This window comes from Rhinopithecus roxellana, chromosome 2 (genome assembly GCF_007565055.1).
Source record: "Rhinopithecus roxellana isolate Shanxi Qingling chromosome 2, ASM756505v1, whole genome shotgun sequence".
NCBI lineage: Eukaryota > Metazoa > Chordata > Mammalia > Primates > Cercopithecidae > Rhinopithecus > Rhinopithecus roxellana.
Window position 1 is genome coordinate 59,037,142 of NC_044550.1, and position 18,463 is coordinate 59,055,604.

The 18,463-nt window shown below is 42.0% G+C and overlaps 1 protein-coding gene across 2 annotated transcripts in view; it reads left to right on the forward strand.

The window, feature by feature from the left end:
• The first annotated feature begins 5,673 nt into the window (after nucleotides 1-5,673).
• The window catches only part of MND1 (meiotic nuclear divisions 1), a 77,858-nt gene continuing 65,068 nt past the window's right edge, over nucleotides 5,674-18,463 (forward strand). The window contains exons 1-3 of one of the 2 annotated variants that reach the window (XM_010382886.1): nucleotides 5,674-5,769; nucleotides 11,730-11,795; nucleotides 17,717-17,774. In XM_010382886.1, coding sequence (XP_010381188.1) covers nucleotides 5,767-5,769; nucleotides 11,730-11,795; nucleotides 17,717-17,774 — 127 coding nt within the window. In that variant the 5' untranslated portion in view covers nucleotides 5,674-5,766. The remainder of the gene's footprint in view (nucleotides 5,770-11,729; nucleotides 11,796-17,716; nucleotides 17,775-18,463) is intronic. The other variant, XM_010382884.2, reaches the window with a different exon arrangement.

The window sequence follows — 18,463 nt, forward strand, 5'->3', positions numbered from 1 at the left end:
TTTGCAGAGTGAATATTTATTTATTTAATATTTCTCCATTTGCAAAGTGAATATTTATTTAATATATTCTCTACCTGAAGGGAAACTGAAGAACGTCCTGGAATCTGTAGAAGATAGCAATACTGCAATCAGACTATTTATACTAGTGAGGAAAAACTGAAGAAAATTTTTGCTGGCTATGACATTAATAGTCCATTAGTATTTAGGATGTATCTTAAGTAGGAATTTGGAAAATCCTGATGCATATGTAGAACATGTACATTTAGAAAGTTATAGATATAGAAAAGCCTGACTACTTTTTTTTTTTTTTTTTTTTTTTTTTTTTTGAGACAGTGTCTGGCTCTGTTGCCCAGGCTAGAGTGTAGTGGTGTGATCATGGCTTCCTGCAGCCTCGACCTCCCTGGCTCAAGCAGTCCTTCCACCTCAGCCTCCCAAGTAGCTGGGACGACAGGCACTCACCAACACGCCTGGCTAATTTTTAAAATTTTTGTAGAGATGCGGTCACCACTTTGCCCAGGATGGTCTGAACTCCTGAGCTCAAGCAATCCCCCGCCTTGGCTTCCCAAAGTGCTGGGATTACAGGCGTGATTGTGAACAATGACAGAACACAAAAAAAATTTGTTTTGTTTTCTTGAGGGTTAAAAAAAATCCAGCATAGATGGACACTCTGAAAGAGGTTACGTAAGTCAGTCTTGGAAGGAGAGATGAAACAACAGAAATTAGAAATACCTAACATGGAGCTAGGTATGGTGGCAGAGCCTGGAGTCCCAGCTACTTGGGAGGCTGAGGTGGGAGAATCACTTGAGCCTAGAAGTTTAAGACCAGCCTGAGCAACATAGTAACAGACTGTCTCTTTAAAAAAAAGATCAAAAGTGACACTGCTGACAATGAACTGTAAATATTAATATTATTGAATTCTACTTCCATTCTTCATTTGTTTTTTCTTTTACCCAAGCAGGCCACCATCATGGGCTCCTTGGAGGTTTTCAGAATCAGCGAGGGTGGGTCCCTCCATAAGCCACTTGCCCCATGTTTTAGTTCAGCATATCTGAGATTGTCCTCCAGGAGCACATTTCACATGAAGCCAGATGCATCCCTTTCCAGAGGAGAGAACAAGTTCAGTTTTGCCTAAGGAGACTGGAAGGGCAAGTGGACATCTGATGTTCTCACCCTTCTGTCTGTTTTTCACTGTTAAAGTCACTGATCAAACAAATGTCTAAGCACCTTTGGTCCACCAGCCTTTTGGCTAGGTGGATGGGATACCAGGATGAATACTGAAGCCTGTACCCTCGCAGAGCTTACAGCCTGCTTGGAGAAACAGACCAGATACTTGCAATACCATAAACTGCTTTATTCATTAGCAAATATTTACTGAGTGTAGAATGTTCAGGTACTATGCTAGTCTCACTAGGGAATAGCAGTAAACAAAAAAAGCTCCTCACGGACTTTTATTTTACTGGGATGAGACAAATAAGTGAATAGATATAGAGCTAGCTACATAATTTATAGAGCCTGGTGCAAAATGAAAATGCAAGTCCTCTTGTTCAAGAAGTATGAAAAAAACATTTTCCTTTCTTCTGTGGTGTCTCCACCAGTCACAGTGTTTTTTATTTGCTACTTAATGTTACACTCTCTTGGCCATAGGGATACTTGCTGAGTGAGTGTAGACGCTCACAGGCACCTGGAGTCACACCCTGGAACTCAGACTCCCCCCAGGCTTGTGCTAAAAGAGGGCACCAGAGCATGAGTTGTTCAGGGAATAACAAATAGTCTGATATGGCGAGACCACAGAATTTCTCAAGAAGAAATTAGTGATGAGGCACAATTATAAAGAGTATGTTACTATGCCTGTTCTTAAGGAGTTTACATTCCAGATGGAAAGATTAGAACAGTAACTATAAAACAGGGAAAATTAAAGAGCCACGGAGAAGGGTTAATAAAGTATAATGGAAGTTTCAAGTTATCGCATAGCTGATGGGGACAATCCTCTTTATGTCTGTGTCCTAGCGTAAATAGGAATAGCATTCCCTTCCATTCTCAGAAGTGTCTCAGTTCGGATGATAAATTATATACTCACTAGACACCAGTCTTTCTCAACCTTTTTTCTCATTACCATCCCCATAAAGAACCTTTTTAGATGGTTTTTCCTGTTCACAATGCCATCCCCAGTCCCATGAAATTTTAATGCCAAAGTTAATACTGTACATGTTTATGCACCGAGAGCCACAAACCACTGGAGCACAAACCATCTAAGATCTTTTTGTCTCCCAGGAATCCGTTTTGATGTCATCCCATTGAGAATGATACCCTACACAAATGACATGATTGCATTGCCATTTCTAACTCAGAAGCTATGTTGTGACTGACAGGTTGATAATGTTGACTATTTCTTCCTTAAAATTGTTAAATAAGCAGGAGGCCATTGGCTTGAGGCTGTCTCCATACTTTGAGTTCCTACCTAAGGAATTGTAAGGAACTGCAACCTAACTTGGTACACAAACAAACTGAAAACCAGGCATGGAGTATAACAAACCCCCAATTCTCAGCCAATCACAAGTAGCTGAGCTTCAGCCCGCAGGCTGCCGACAATAGCCAAATAATTCAAACAAGGAGCTGTAATCAGTCAAGCTATTTCTGTAACTCACTTCCCTTTTCTGTCTATAAAAACTTCCTGTTGGCTAGGCATGGCTCACACCTGTAATCCCAATACTTTGGGAGGCTAAGGCAGGAGGATTGCTTGAATCCAGGAGTTCTAAACCAGCCTAGGCAACATAGGGAGACACCATCTCTATGGAAAATTAAAAAAAAAAAAAAATTAACCAGGCATAGTTATGCACTTCTGTAGGCCCAACTACTTGGGAGGGCAAGGCACGAGAATCCCTTGAGCCCTGGAGTTCTAGATTGCAGTGAACCATGATTGTGCCACTGTGCTCCAGCCTGGGTGACAGAGTGAAACCCTGTCTCAAAAAAACAAAACAAACAACAACAAAACCTCCCTGGCCAAGTTGCAGAGTGGAACTCATTTAATTTGTCTAAAGTTTTTCTCTTAAAATTTTCTCCTCTCTTGGTTTTGCATTCTCCAACTTGTTTTCCTACATTGTAGACTTTTTCCTCAGTCTCTTCCAAGTGACTTGACTTTGTTTTCCTATTTCCTTTACAAGCTCCTTCTGCCAGGCGTGGTGGCTCACACCTGTAATCCTAGCACTTTGGGAGGCCAAGGCGGGTGGGTCGCCTGAGGTCAGGAGATCGAGACCAACCTGGCCAACATGGTAAAACCCCATCTCTACCAAAAATACAAAAATCAGCTGAGCGTGGTAGCAGGCGCCTATAATCCCAGCTACTCAGGAGGCTGAGGCAGGAGAATCGCTTGAACCTGGGGGTCGGAAGTTGCAGTGAGCCAAGATCATGCCACTTCACTCCAGGCTGGGCAAAAGAGCGAAACTCCAACTCTAAATAAATAAGCTTCTACTATAAGTCATACTTTTCAGAATGTCAAGGAAGGGGCATCAGAAGGTTATCTGAAATTTGAGATATTTGTACTGAAAAGGCAAAGGAACCAGAGGCAGTAGAATGTGTCTCCTTTCCTTGGTGGTGGTCATTCCCAGGTTTGGTTGATCAAGACTGCATGCAGTGCACACCAGGAATCTCAGAGAACTGTCACAGCAGCTCTCAGTGACACTTAGGATACAGATGCAGCTTAAGTGACCAATGCTTTTTTATATCCATTTAGCACTCATTTTTCCCAAGATAAGACCTGTTTGGGTCAATTTGTTACCGTCCCAGGGCAGGCTTTTGCATTGTGTCGCTTCAGAGGCAGGGGCTAAGGAAAACCTGGGACTGTAACATCAGTACTGCACAAAGCCCTCTTCCGTATACAGCATAAGCACTATTCTATAAAGTCGCCAGCAAGCCTCTGTTTCCTTACAGTCAGCTACTTTTCTGCTGATTCTGCCCATTGCTCCCTTGAAACGTATTTTCATACTTTCTCTAATGATTCTGCCTTTCTTTACCTACAACTGTCTTGGTAAATTTTTTTACCCCAGCGCCACTGGCATCAGATAGTCACCACTCACTTGCAACAAGCTTGAGAGCCAATCAAGACAAGGCTTTCCCCAAATAGCACAAATTTATATACCACTACTGTAGTTACTTAATGTACTCATTTATAATTTTAAAATTACCTTATGTATCATCAATTACATGGTATAACTCTTACAGAAAAAACCAAATTAATGGAACTCTGCAATTCAATGTACCCCTTCCTCTGCCTCCAGCAGAAGCAACAGGGGCCATAAATTCTGATTTTAGATGCTACTCTTGTTTTTTTTTTTTTTTTTTTGAGACGGAGTCTTGCTCTGTCTCCCAGGCTGGAGTGCAGTGGCCGGATCTCAGCTCACTGCAAGCTCCTCCTCCCGGGTTTACGCCATTCTCTCGCCTCAGCCTCCCGAGTAGCTGGGACTACAGGCGCCCGCCACATCGCCCGGCTAAGTTTTTGTATTTCTTTAGTAGAGACGGGGTTTCACCGTGTTAGCCAGGATGGTCTCGATCTCCTGACCTCGTGATCCGCCCGTCTCGGCCTCCCAAAGTGTTGGGATTACAGGCTTGAGCCACCGCGCCCGGCCTAGATGCTACTCTTAACAGTATCTACACGACTTACTATAGTGTGTGTGTCTCTGTGTGTGTGTTATAGAGTCTCACTCTGTCGCCCAGGCTGGAGTGCAGTGGCGCGGTTTTGGCTCACCGCAACTTCTGCCTCCTGGTTACAGTGAGCGATTCTCCTGCCTCAGTCTCCCGAGTAGATGGGATTACCGGCGCCCGCCACCATGCCTGGCTAATTTTTGTATTTTTACTACAGATGGGATTTCACCATGTTGGCCAGGCTGGTCTCAAACTCCTGACCTCAAGTGATCCGCCCGCCTCTGCCTCCCAAAGTGCTGGGATTACAGGTGTGAGCCACTGCGCCGGGCCGTACTTCTTACACCTAAAACTGGTTCCAAACACCATATAATAATTTTGAAAATAATTGAATTCTCAGTGAAATGTTTTCAGCACTTTCAGGGGCCTGAGTTTTTGCTCTGAATCTGCATCTATTCTCAAGCCATGAAGTAGCGTATTTTTGACCATTTTGATTCGAAATTCATTCCGTTGTTTCCTTCTTTTTTAAAACCTAAGGGAAAAACAGACATACGCAGGATTTGAAAAGCTGGAAAGCAGTGGGTAGCGGCTGGGGGAGAAGATGAGAGGTCAGATTAGAAGACAGATTAGAAGAAAGGAATCTAGTCCGCCCCAGACGAGACAAATCCGCAAGGATGGAGGAAGCGTTTACTTCCTCAGCAGCCTAAAACGCCTCTATTTTTTAAATCCAAACTTAGGCCAGATCTCTGCGGCACCAAGAAAACGCAGTAAAAGCAAAGGCAAGATGTCCTTAAAAAAAAAAAAAAGTCACTTTCACAGAATACCGAGGAGACGGAGGCAGCTCTGTAACCGGTCCGGTGAGACGCGGACAAGCTCCCCCAGCCCCGGCCCCGCTCCCCCAGCCCCGGCCCCAGGCCCGCGCCCCTTCCCCCGCCGGCTGTTCGGATGGGCCGCTAGGGGTCGCTGCGGGCCGCGCGTCAGAGGACCGGCCTCCTCCCCCACCGTCTCGGTCTCGCTGCTCCGCCCCCGCGGTGTCGGCGGCGCCAAAATCAAACGCGCCCTGGTCTGCCCCGCCCCTCGCCCCCCGCCCCACGCGCAGGCCCAGCCAGCTGAAGCCCCGGGGCTCGCGCCATGGTAAGGACTGAGGCTGTGGTCCCGCGTCTTCTTCCTCCCTAGTGTGTGGGCTTCGCCGCCCCTCGTTGGCGTGTGGATCCCGGTCTGGCGTTGACCGCCATGCTGGGCCGCGGGAGCGGTCGCCCGGCTCTCGGCCTCACAGTGGAGAGGCCAGGCCCTGCCCGGCCCCGCCGCGGCCATTCCGCACTCGGCGTCGTTCCCCGCCGCTCCCGTCCGGAGTTCCGAGGCGCGGGGGCGTCCGCGGCCTGCCGGCCGGCTGCACCCACCGTCTGTCCCCAGGGCCCGTTCGGGCGGGTTAGGTTAGAACGCGGGAAGCGTTCGCGAACGTGACCCGAGAACCTCACCAACCCCGATTTATCTAAAAGACCACGAATCCCTTGAGAACCTGGGCTCCCTACGCCTCCAGCCACGGCCACGCGTGGTGTAGCCCCCCATTAAGAACGGGGAGAGAAAGCGCAAGTGGGCGGGAGGGACTGCGGGGATCCCAAAGCGCCCTCCTGGTTTGTCACAATTGAGTGGTTTTCTGTGTTGTAATACGTAGAGCACATTCCAGAACTTCTCAGTTTCGAGTTACCTAACGGATCTTCACTTTGTGCCAATTAGTCGATTTCTGTGAAAATGCCCCGGTTTCTGCCAAAGGGCAGGAGTCGCTGCTCCTGTGCCGGGCGCTGCTGGTTGTGTAGGGCGCTGATGCTTTTTTAAGGACCCTCTGCACTGAATAAGGCTTCCTTGTCTGTCATGATCGGTTAAGTCCTGGTAAGACTGCAGATCGGCTTTGTGAGCTTAACGTCTTTCTGCCCATCAAATCATTTTCATAAACCTTCAAAGTTTCATGCCGTTTTTTCTGCTTCAGTTGGCGAAGAATCAACATCTAGTTAAATGGATCTAAGATTTTAATATCTTCATTTACTTAAATGGCTGTTAAATGTTGCCGAGCTAAGGGGGGCGGGGTGGGACACCAGGATCTAGTTGTATGCTATTTATTTGAAGATACTTGTCCAGATGTAGTTATAAATGATAACGGCTTCTTTGTGGTTAAACTAACAACCCAGCCACCTGGGCGTAAAGTGCTCTAAGAAGCCAAACAGGACTACAGTTAAATCTGTTAGCAGTGCCCTTCAGTGTTACCATTTTTCTCTACAGGGTTGCTGACCTCGTATAACTGACTTGGAGAACTGTGCAGCTCAAACGCGCTTTGTCCTTTTACTTAATCTCTCTCTCTTTACACATGAATCACCTTCTAATACTAAATGTGTTAACTCTTCAGAAGCTTATCTCTGATAATAGAGAATCCTTTTAAAAAATTAAAGCTTTTGATAAGATGTGGACTTCCTATTTTTTAATACGTGATCAAGACATAAGTTTAGTGTTGGTCAAAGGTAAACTTTTGATTGATTATGAATTAGAAACTGTTTTCATTTGGTTAGGCATCCTAAGTAAATAGAGTTCAGGCAATTTTTGAAATTGGAGAAGTGCAGTCCTGAACTCTGAGAGCAGCAGTGACATCTACTTAATAATTCTTCATAATTTTATTGTAATTGATGAGTAGGGCTGGCTGTAGGAATTCCATAACTTCTCATTGAGAAGGTTCCTCAGATAACATGATTTTTTTTTTTTTTTGAGGCGGAGTCTCGCTCTGTCACCCAGGCTGGAGTGCAGTGGCCGGATCTCAGCTCACTGCAAGCTCCACCTCCTGGATTTACGCCATTCTCCTGCCTCAGCCTCCCGAGTAGCTGGGACTACAGGCGCCCGCCACCTCGTCCGGCTAGTTTTTGTATTTTTAGTAGAGACGAGGTTTCACCGTGTTAGCCAGGATGGTCTCGATCTCCTGACCTCGTGATCCGCCCATCTCGGCCTCCCAAAGTGCTGGGATTACAGGCTTGAGCCACCGCGCCCGGCCCTGATAACATGATTTTTAAAGTGGTTTAAAATACTTCCAGAAAGCTTCATAGTCCTTGAGTCAGGTTTTGAGTCTCCTGACTTACTACTAATTTGAATGCATCTCTAACTTACACTATCAGGTTTTTCCTAGTCTTAATTAAATATTAAATAAATCCTCATTGATTTTTTTGAGAAGTTTCTAAATATGAATATTGATATGGCATCTTTTTACATTAGTTATTTTAATTCTGGGTATGATACTCCTACTGTGGTTAATAATAGAAATTATTTCTAGTCATAAAAGAGACTGATGAATAAATCAGGCTGAAAACAATGGAAATGGATGATAGAGCTCATCCACAACTCCTAAGTAACTTTCACAGCTGCTGAACTGAGTGTTGAGAGCTTTCCTAAAACTGGGTACCTCAGGACACTAGATTCTCCTCATTGCCTGCCTCTGGGGGGCAGATTCTTGTGGAGTGCAAGGAGCTGTTTAGAATATCAAAATGTTAGGAGTCTCCTAACACTTCGGGATCTGCTTTCTGCTAATGCAGCCACAGACTGAAGTTCTTAAGGGATTCCCACTGCCCTGCAGCGCCCTTGACATGGCCTTCAGATTCTGGGCTGACAAAAGTAGGGTTCTCAACCCTGGGGCACAATTTAAAAATATGTTGGAGAGGATTTTAAAAATATATTGGAGGATTTTAAAAATATGTTGCCCAAGTCCCATTCCAGAGATTTTGATTCCGTTCATTCGATGTGAGCCTGGGCATCAGTATTTTTTAAAAACTGAGCTAATTCTAACGTATGGCAGTTTAGGACCTGTTGGACTAGAAAAATATGTTGAAGGAGTCTTCTAACTGTTATGAATTTCATGCTTGATTTATCAGATACTGCAGAGGCAAGAATGAAGGGAGGCAGATAGAGCAGTCCTGGACCCTGGCTCTCAGCCCTAGGTTTAGTGAGCAGGTCTGTACGGGTTCCTGGAGTTTGCCTACCTGAGACTTCTCTGATTTATCTCTCCAAGCCAGGCAATACATGGTGTCACTGAATTCACTATGATTAATTCACCCGTTATATCTATGGGAGTATGGTAGGTGTCGGGGGGCTTAGGAGCCTGAGCAGCCTCAAATTTTAAAGTTGGGGACTTTAGATACATGGTCCTAAAATTAAGAGCTTTATGTCTCCCCTGTCTAACTTGGCACTAAGCCCTGGAAAGGCAAAGGCAGTTCATGTTCTGAAGAAGTTTTTCAGTGTGCTGGGAGAGACAAGTAAACATCTTTTCAATGTAGTAAGTGATTTGACGAAGGTGTGTTCTGGGAATACAGGCTTAGCCTGTGAACTCAGGAAAGTTCTGGAGGGAGAGCACCTAAATTAAGCCTTGGGAGATGTTTTGGAGTTTTGAGTAGGCGAGAGGTGAGGGTGTTCTAGGTGGAGGAACAACATTTTTTTAAGGACCGAAATGAGAGCATTCTTCGAGTAGATAATTGCAAGTAGTTTTTGTGTTACAACTCAAGTTGCTTAGGTTTCCATGCTGTTAACGGCAAGATTTGAGGTGGGGTGTGGTGGAAGAGACTGTAAAAGGTAGGCTGGGGTTAGGTGATAAAGGGCTTTGTATATCATACTGGGGTACTCAGATACGCCTGGATGTCTGGGAGCCACTGGAGGGTTTTGAGCAAGGGAGGGACATGGTCATATTTATGTTTTCCCAGTGCAGAATGTGAACATAGAGGGTGAGTCAAAGTGTGGTTGGGGGACTGGAGGTATATTGCAGGAGACAGATGATGAAGGCCTGAATGAGGCAGTGGTAGTAGAGATAGAACAGACAGGACAGATAAGAGAAGTAATTAAATGCTGAAACTGGCAAAACTTGGTGATTGGTTGGATGTGAGAAAAGAGAGATGAAGGTACCTAGGATGACTGTCAGGCCTCTGGCTTGGGTCACGAGGTAGTATCTGAGACTCAAGGTCTAGAACAGCAAGTTTGTGGGGAGTAGGTATGAGAGAGGAAGAGTTGAGTTTAGACTGAGTTGAATTTTGTCCAGTAGGCGGGTAGATGCATGAGACTGAAGCTCAGGAGCACACCCAGGGGTGAATGTAAAGATATGAGATCTCAGCATGAGTGTTAATTAAAACCATGAAAGCAGATGAGATCAAAGATAAGATATTAGGAGATGGGGTCAGTAGCCAAACCCTGCAGCAAAACAGTGTTTGAGAGTGGACTGAGGAAGAAGAGAAAAATACAAACTTTAAGCTATTTATTTACCCATATTACTCATCAAGAAATACCTGATCATTTTTTTCCTGTGGGAATGAGTTAGTGCACTGTTTTTCTTTCTTTCTTTCTTTCTTTTTTTTTTTTTTGTGGGCTTTTGTTTTGTTTTGTTTTGTTTTGTTTTGAGACAGTGTCTTGCTTTATTGCCCAGGCTGGTCTAAAATATCCTGGCCTCAAGTCATCCTCCAGCCTAAGCCTCCCAAAGTGCTGGGATTATAGGTGTGAGCCACCGCCCAGCCAAGTTAGTGGGTTTCTAGGTTTTATAAGATTAAGACTCACTCACTCTAGTATGTAGCCAGAATGGCAATTCCAAATCACTGTCTTCACTTATGTAAACTCACATTTTCTGATGATGTTTTTGGTTGGATGGGGCAGTCTTTAACTGTGGTTTCATGTCTGCTGTGTTTTTTTTTTTTTTTTTTTTTTTTTGAGACAGAGTCTCGCTCTGTCGCCCAGGCTGGAGTACAGTGGCGCGATCTCGGCTCACTGCAAGCTCCGCCTCCCGGGTTCACGCCATTCTTCTGGCTCAGCCTCCCGAGTAGCTGGGACTACAAGTGCCCGCCACCTCGCCCGGCTAGTTTTTTTTTTTTGTATTTTTTTTAGTAGAGACAGGGTTTCACCGTGTTAGCCAGGATGGTCTCGATCTCCTGACCTCGTGATCCGCCCGTCTCGGCCTCCCAAAGTGCTGGGATTACAGGCTTGAGCCACCGCGCCCGGCCTCATGTCTGCTGTTTAAGCAAACAATTTATGTTCCTTTATAATCCCCTACAATGTTTGAGAAAGATGCAGATCACATTAGAAATATTACTGTGGAATTTTTTATTAGAGAACTGGAGATGATAGTTCTCACTCTTTTTTTTTTTTTTTTCTGTAAACCTTTGGGTTGGAGGAAATTTGGCTCCTTTCTCTTCTAACTTGGGATTTAGCTTTATATATTCTATATACAACATATTGTAAAATTTATTATTAACATATATTTCAGCTACATATTGTCTTAATTTCAAATTGGCTAAAGAGTATTACAGAAGAATAACCCGAGTAGGTTTCCATTTTCTACTTGAATAGGCCTTTCCTCCTTCCCTCTTGTCGTCCACATTGCTGCTATAATTAACTTACTAAAATGCAACTCTAATCTTGTCACTAGTCTGCTTTAGAAATTACTCAGCAACTCCTCATTGTCTAGAATGAAGTCCACTCTCAGCTGGACAGTCAGCTTTCCATAACCTGACCCCACACCTTTGTCATCCCATCTGCCACTCCCCATACATACTTCATACAATAATTATCTCCCATTGCTTATCCTTCTGGAGAATTCCATGTACTTCCATAACATTGTACCTGTGTGTGGTCTCCCCAAGATGTGCTTCTCACCATTTCTCAATTTGCCAAAATCCTTTTAATCTCTGTCCTTCTTAGGTAACCCTTCTTCCTCTGCATGGTGGAATTCATTCTGTTCTGGGTATTTATGTAGCACTTGGTGCATGTAGCTGTTCATTAGCTATAAATAGTTACATCTATTTATTTTCTGTAAGAGATTGTAAGCCTTTGGAAGGTCCATACAGTGGCTTATCATTGGTTCACTTTATAAATACTGAATTTCTACAAAATGCCAGGCTCTATCTCAATTTATAGTTACTACCTTGGCAGCACCTACCACAGTGGTTGGCAGATAGTAATTAAAATGAGTCTTTAGGTCTGTTGGTATCAGATAAGTCCATGCATAAAATTTCAAATAATGTTGCAAATCCAGTTGTTTTCAAAATGTGTTTAAAAGCATTGTTTACTTTTTAATTTTTGTGCTTTAGTCAAAGAAAAAAGGACTGAGTGCAGAAGAAAAGAGAACTCGCATGATGGAAATATTTTTTGAAACAGTAAGTCATTTTCTTTAACACTTATAATTTTGTGTAATTTTCATCTTAAGTATATGTCATCCAATGTTAACTGTCCCTTCTTTGTAAGACATCAATACTGATCAATTTCTTGAAGAATGGGTAAGATTCTGCAAATATTTGTGGCTCCTGTGAGTTATGGAGTTGAAAAAACATATCCCACTATTGGTAGAGTCTCTTTCACCCAAGCAGTCCTGTATACTGGCACCAGAATCTTCTGATGCATATATTTGATTGTCTCCCCTTTCTGCCTGAAAAATAATAATGACGAAAGCCCACATCTCCTGAGTGCTGCCTAGGTGCCAACCAGTCCTGGATCTCAAACAATAGAAGCCATAGTTCCAGGATTCAAACCAGGGAGGATCATTTGATTTCAGAGGAAGTACCAAATACTATGTCTTTGCATTTTAAGTCTGTCTAATGTGTAACACATAGTTGATGGTACACAGGCCTCCTTAATTTATTCCAGATATTTGTACCTGCCACCAACAGGAAATATGTTTAAAGTTTCATCTCCTTGATGATGACAGAGCCAGAGTTCAAACCCAGGTACCTGGCTCTAGAGCCTCCTGTCTCATGGCTTTACCCTGTTACTGGAAGGCTTTTCTTTGTCTTCAGGTTAAAGGCCACATAAATCTTTCACCTAAAACACACTAACTTCAAACCATATGATATGGCTTGGCAGGACCTGCATAGCCTAGTTGGCCCCAGTCTACTGGCTATTTTCATCGTATACAAATGTGAAGATGGGGAAAAGTGGTAAAATTGAATATTAAAGTGATAAAATCCCTTTTCACTTTAAGGCAGATTCTTAGTAAAAAAAAAAAAAAAAAAAAAAAAAAAAAGCTAAATACACTGGGGATTTGCCCACTAAGTATAATCTTACTCTTAAAAGTCATTGGCAGTTCAGAACAGGATATCATATGATGATGATGATGATATGGTTAGGGAGATAAATTGGTGAAGTCTCTATATGGAAATTACGGCAATTATTCTGCTGAGTGGAAATAGTTTTCCTGTGGTCTCAGCAAGAAAAGTAGGTTTAATTCCTACAAGACAGTAGAAAGCTGAGGAGAGTGTTGGGAAAATTATTTTGTCATTTTACAATATTGTTAATTATCTCTAATATAAAAATTGACAGTTTCTAACTGAAAAATTTTAAACCTTGTCCTCAGTAACACCAAAACATGAAAAACTCTGAGGATCAGCAGTTTAAGGAAGTTAGTAATTAGTGAGGTTTTCCATGAAGCTGGGAATTAATTGTACTGATCGATTCATTTCATATATTCCTGTTTCTTTTTTTCATTATAGCCTAATCAGTTGCTGCTCATTTATTTAGTCTATCAGTTTTTTGATGGAATTGAAAAGTTTAAGATATTTGGCAAAAGTAATGGAGGCCATTTAATTTGTTCTCTCATGAATGGGATATGGTATATCCAGGATCCAGACTAATGTCAAAAGTTGATAAATATTCGATTTGCTTCAACATCTCAAAGCAAATCAACAATAATGGTGCAGAGTGAAAAGCATGGATTCTGGAATTCAGATTCAGGAATCTGGATTCTAATTTCGTTGTTGCAAGTGGCAAGTAAAAATTCCAACAAAATCAAATATGGCTACTCAAGGATTTGTTACAGAATTTGACTTTCTTTAGATGTCAATAGCAGCCCCCTTTTCAAGACTAATGTCATGGGAAAATGCTTATAATTTAATGTTAAGTAGAAAATATAAAATATAAAAAACAATGCATGATGACAAATATTAACAATGGTAGGATACAGGTGGATTTTGTTTTACACTCTTTGTTACCTACAGTGAACAAATACTACCTTTTTAATCAAATTAGAAAATCAACTAATGAAGCAGCACATACTATATTGCCTCTAATCATAACTGGGCTGTCTGCAAGGGTTTGGAAATCTTTTAAAAACATAGTCATTGATAATAATGACAACTCAGAGAGAGAGTAAGAACCATCAGGGACTATTTGAGGCACAAAATAGGCCACCAATAAATGTGTTGAGCTTTTTAAAAAATTACTTCAGCAAACAAATGAGTAGCTTTCCACTGGCACACAGATCTCTGGAATGGCCATGCGTATGCCCAGATAATTAAAATAAATATGTAAATGGAGAAAAAGAGGCATAGACATGATCATGTATGGATGGATATATACGTGCATGTGTGTGTGTTTTGGAGCTGCTAATGTAATAAATTATTTGCCTGTTGCACTTAGGAAGAACATGAGAACAGTGTAGCTCAATAATTGAAAGTTTGCATCTGGAACCTGTTTAACTCAATAGCTTTGTGACCTTTAAGCAAGGTTCTTGACCTCTCTCTGTCTGTTTCTTATTCTCTCAAAGAAGATGATAATTTTACCCAGCTCACAGTGTTGGTATGGGGATTAAATAAGATAATATATTAAACAATGCCCAGGTCGTAAGTGCTTTATGAAATGTTATCTAGGGCCAGATGCCACAGCTCACACCTGTAATTCCAATATTTTGGGAGACCAAGGCAGGAAGATCTGTTGAGCCCAAGAGTTTGAAGTTGGTAGTGAGCCGTGATCACACTCTGTCACTCAGGCACTCTAGCCCAGGTAACAGAATGAGACCCTGTCTTAAAAAAAAAAAAAAGGGGGGGGGGGTTCAACATATGCAAATCAATACACGTAATCCAGCATATAAACAGAACCAAAGGCAAAAACCACATGATTATCTCAATAGATGCAGAAAAGGCCTTTGACAAAATTCAATGGCCTTTCATGCTAAAAACTCTCAATAAATTCGGTATTGATGGAACGTATCTCAGAATAATAAGAGCTATTTTTGACAGACCCACAGCCAATATCATACTGAATGGGCAAAAACTGGAAAAATTCCCTTTCAAAACTGGCACAAGACAGGGATGCCCTCTCTCACCACTCCTATTCAACATAGTGTTGGAAGTTCTGGCTAGGGCAGTCAGGCAAGAGAAAGAAATAAAGCGTATTCAGTTAGGAAAAGAAGAAGTCAAATTGTCCCTGTTTGCAGATGACATGATTGTATATTTAGAAAACCCCATCGTCTCAGCCCAAAATCTCCTTAAGCTGTTAAGCAACTTCAGCAAAGTCTCAGGATACAAAATCAATGTGCAAAAATCACAAGCATTCTTATACACCAGTAACAGACAAACAGAGAACCAAATCATGAATGAACTCCCATTCACAATAGCTTCAAAGAGAATAAAACACCTAGGAATCTAACTTACAAGGGATGTAAAGGACCTCTTCAAGGAGAACTACAAACCACTGCTCAGTGAAATAAAAGAGAACACAAACAAATGGAAGCACATACCATGCTCATGGATAGGAAGAATCAATATCGTGAAAATGGCCATACTGCCCAAGGTAATTTATAGATTCAATGCCATCCCCACTAAGCTACCAATGAGTTTCTTCACAGAATTGGAAAAAAACTGCTTTTTTTTCTTTCCAGTGCCCTTGGATGAGCAGAAGTTTTAAATTTTTATGAAGTATAATTTCCAAGTGCAGTAGCCTTTTCAAGTTTATTTTGGAAGAACTGTATCCCAAATTTTTCGTAACAATAATCAAAATATTTCTGGGTTTTTTTGTTGTTGTTTTGTTTTGAGACTGAGTCTCTCTCTGTTGCCCAGGCTGGAGTGCAGTGGTGTGATCTTGGCTTACTGCAGCCTCCACCTCCCACGTTCAAGCGATTCTTGTGCCTCAGCCTCCCGAGTACCTGGGATTACTCGGGTGCCCGCCATAACGCCCAGCTAATTTTTGTATGTTTAGTAGAAACAGGGTTTTGCCATATTGGCCATGCTGGTCTCAAACTCCTGAGCTCAAAGGATCCACCCGCCTCAGCCTCCCAAAGTGCTGGGATTACAGGGGCGTGAGCCACCATGCCCAGCCACAATATTTCTGTTCTAATTACTACATACTTTAGTTTTTTCAAATGATTTAACTTTTGTTATGCAAGTTCTTTTCACCACTTCAACCAAGGCTTATTAGCAGTAGAAAATAATATTCTAGACAGGTTTTTTTCTTTTTTTTTCTGGTCGTAAGATTTATTTTTTTTTATTTTTATTTTTTTTTTTATTTTTTATTTTTTTTTTTTGAGACGGAGTCTCGCTCTGTCACCCAGGCTGGAGTGCTGTGGCCGGATCTCAGCTCACTGCAAGCTCCGCCTCCCGGGTTCACGCCATTCTCCTGCCTCAGCCTCCCGAGTAGCTGGGACTACAGGCGCCGCCACCTCGCCCGGCTAGTTTTTTTTTTTTGTAGTTTTTAGTAGAGACGGGTTTTTAACCGTGTTAGCCAGGATGGTCTCGATCTCCTGACCTCGTGATCCACCCGTCTCGGCCTCCCAAAGTGCTGGGATTACAGGCTTGAGCCACCGCGCCCGGCCTGGTCGTAAGATTTAAATATTCAACACGCATATCTTCCCTTAATGTTTTCCTTTCCATATGGTGGACATGCAACATGTATATGTGAATGATTGATAGGCAGCCATGAATTGTATAATTTCCCTATTGTTTAGGTATAGCTCTTCCACGAAACCCCTTCCACGAAACCTGACAGTTGCCTGTTTTGCTTTTAGTTAGAACTGCTAAACCTGTACAGTGTCATACATGTTAAGCAAAGCACTGTCTGTGTTTTCTTAAAACCAAAGTATCAGAGAAGGTAATTCGCTCCTGTTACCAAGTGATCCAGTATAACTAGGTTGGTGTTTTTTTGATATTGTTTTCTGTTTTGTTTTGTTTTGTTTTTTGAAACAGAATCTCACTCTATACTCTTACTCAGGCTGGAGTATAGTGGCACAGTCATAGCTTACTGCAGCCTCAACCTCCCAGGCTCAAGCGATTCTCCCACCTCAGCCTCCCACGTATCTAGGACTACAGGCATGCACCACTACACCCAGCTAATTTTTTGATTTTGTAGAGATGTGGTGGGAGAGTGGTCTCAATATGTTACACAGGCCAGTCTCCAGCTCTTAGGCTCAAGCAGTCCTCCCAAAATGCTGGGATTACAGACAGGAGACACTGTGACTGGCCTATAACTGTTTTTATACTTAAGTGGGAAGATTGTTCTTTATGTTCTGATCTCCAAGAACTTTAAATAATTTTGTATGCTACTGGCCAAGCATGGTGGCTCATCTCTGTAATCCTAGCACTTTGGGAGGCTGAGATGGGAGGATTGCTTGAGCCCAGAAGTTCAAGACCAGCCTGGGCAAAATGGTGACACCCTGTCTCTAAAAAATTTTTTTAAAATTAGCCAGGCATGGTGGTGTGTGTCTGTAGTCCCAGCTACTCAGGAGGCTGAAGTGGGAGGATTGCTTGAGCCCTGGAGGTCAAGGCTGCAGTGAGCCATGATCGTGCCACTGCACTCCCATCTAGGTGATAGAGTGAGACCATGTCTCAAAAAAAAAAAATTGTATATGTATGCAAAAATCTCTTCATTTTAAGTTCTATTGAGGGTATTGAATGAGATAATCAAAGAGTTTTTTTACAAGCTCTAAAATGCTTGATTCTATTATACTGTTCATTTCCAGGCCAATTTTTTAAATACAATTTTTCATGAACATAAAATTATGATGTATATATAAATATGTAGTAGAACACGATAGGGCGACTATAGTTAACAATAATATATTGTATATTTTAAAATACTAAAAGTGGAATCGGAATGTTCCTAACACAAAGAAATGATCAGTGTTTGAAGGGATGGATACCCTAATTACCACAATTTGATCATAGCACATTGTATACTTGTATCAAAATATCACACATACCCTGTAAATGTATACAACTATTATGTACCCATAATAAAAGTTTTTTAAAAAGATAATATATATAGTAGAAAATAAACACGTGCTTTTCATTTTCTTTAAAACCCTTTTAAACAGAAGGATGTGTTTCAATTAAAAGACTTGGAGAAGATTGCTCCCAAAGAGAAAGGCATTAGTAAGTACCAAAATTATACTGGAATGTTTTGGGAAATATACTGGGATGTTTTGGGAAATATCTTAATATTCATTAAGTCATCTTTTCTGCAACAGTCTTTCACTTTATGGAAAACCTAAATTTCTAGAGACAAAGAAATTACCACCAGTTACCTACCATCCAAAGATAACCACTGTCGTGTTGTCCTTTATTTTTCTGTATAATACATCCTGTATATTACATTTTGAATATATATCCCTGTCATTAAATATCCTTTTATAACATAAATGATTGTATAGCATCCCATTGCAATAAAAAATTACTTTTAAAAATCTAGTTGATAAGCTGGGTGGTAGCACACACACCTTGAGGTCCCAGCCACTCTGGAGGCTGAAGTGGGAGGATTGCTTCAGGCCAGCTAGGCAGCATAGCAAATCCTGTCTTTAAAATAAAAATCCAGTTATTAGACTGGTTTCCAATTTTTTTGCTATCGAAAACAATGTATTGACAGGCATCCTTTTATGTATCTATTATTATTTTGTTGGGCTGTATTTATAAGGTGGAATTTCCCTATGAAAGATATGTATAAATCAGGCTGGGCACGGTGGCTCACGCCTGTAATCCCAGCACTCTGGGAGGCCACGGCAGGCGGATCACAGGGTCAGGAGATTGAGACCATCCTGCCTAACACGGTGAAACCCCGTCTCCAC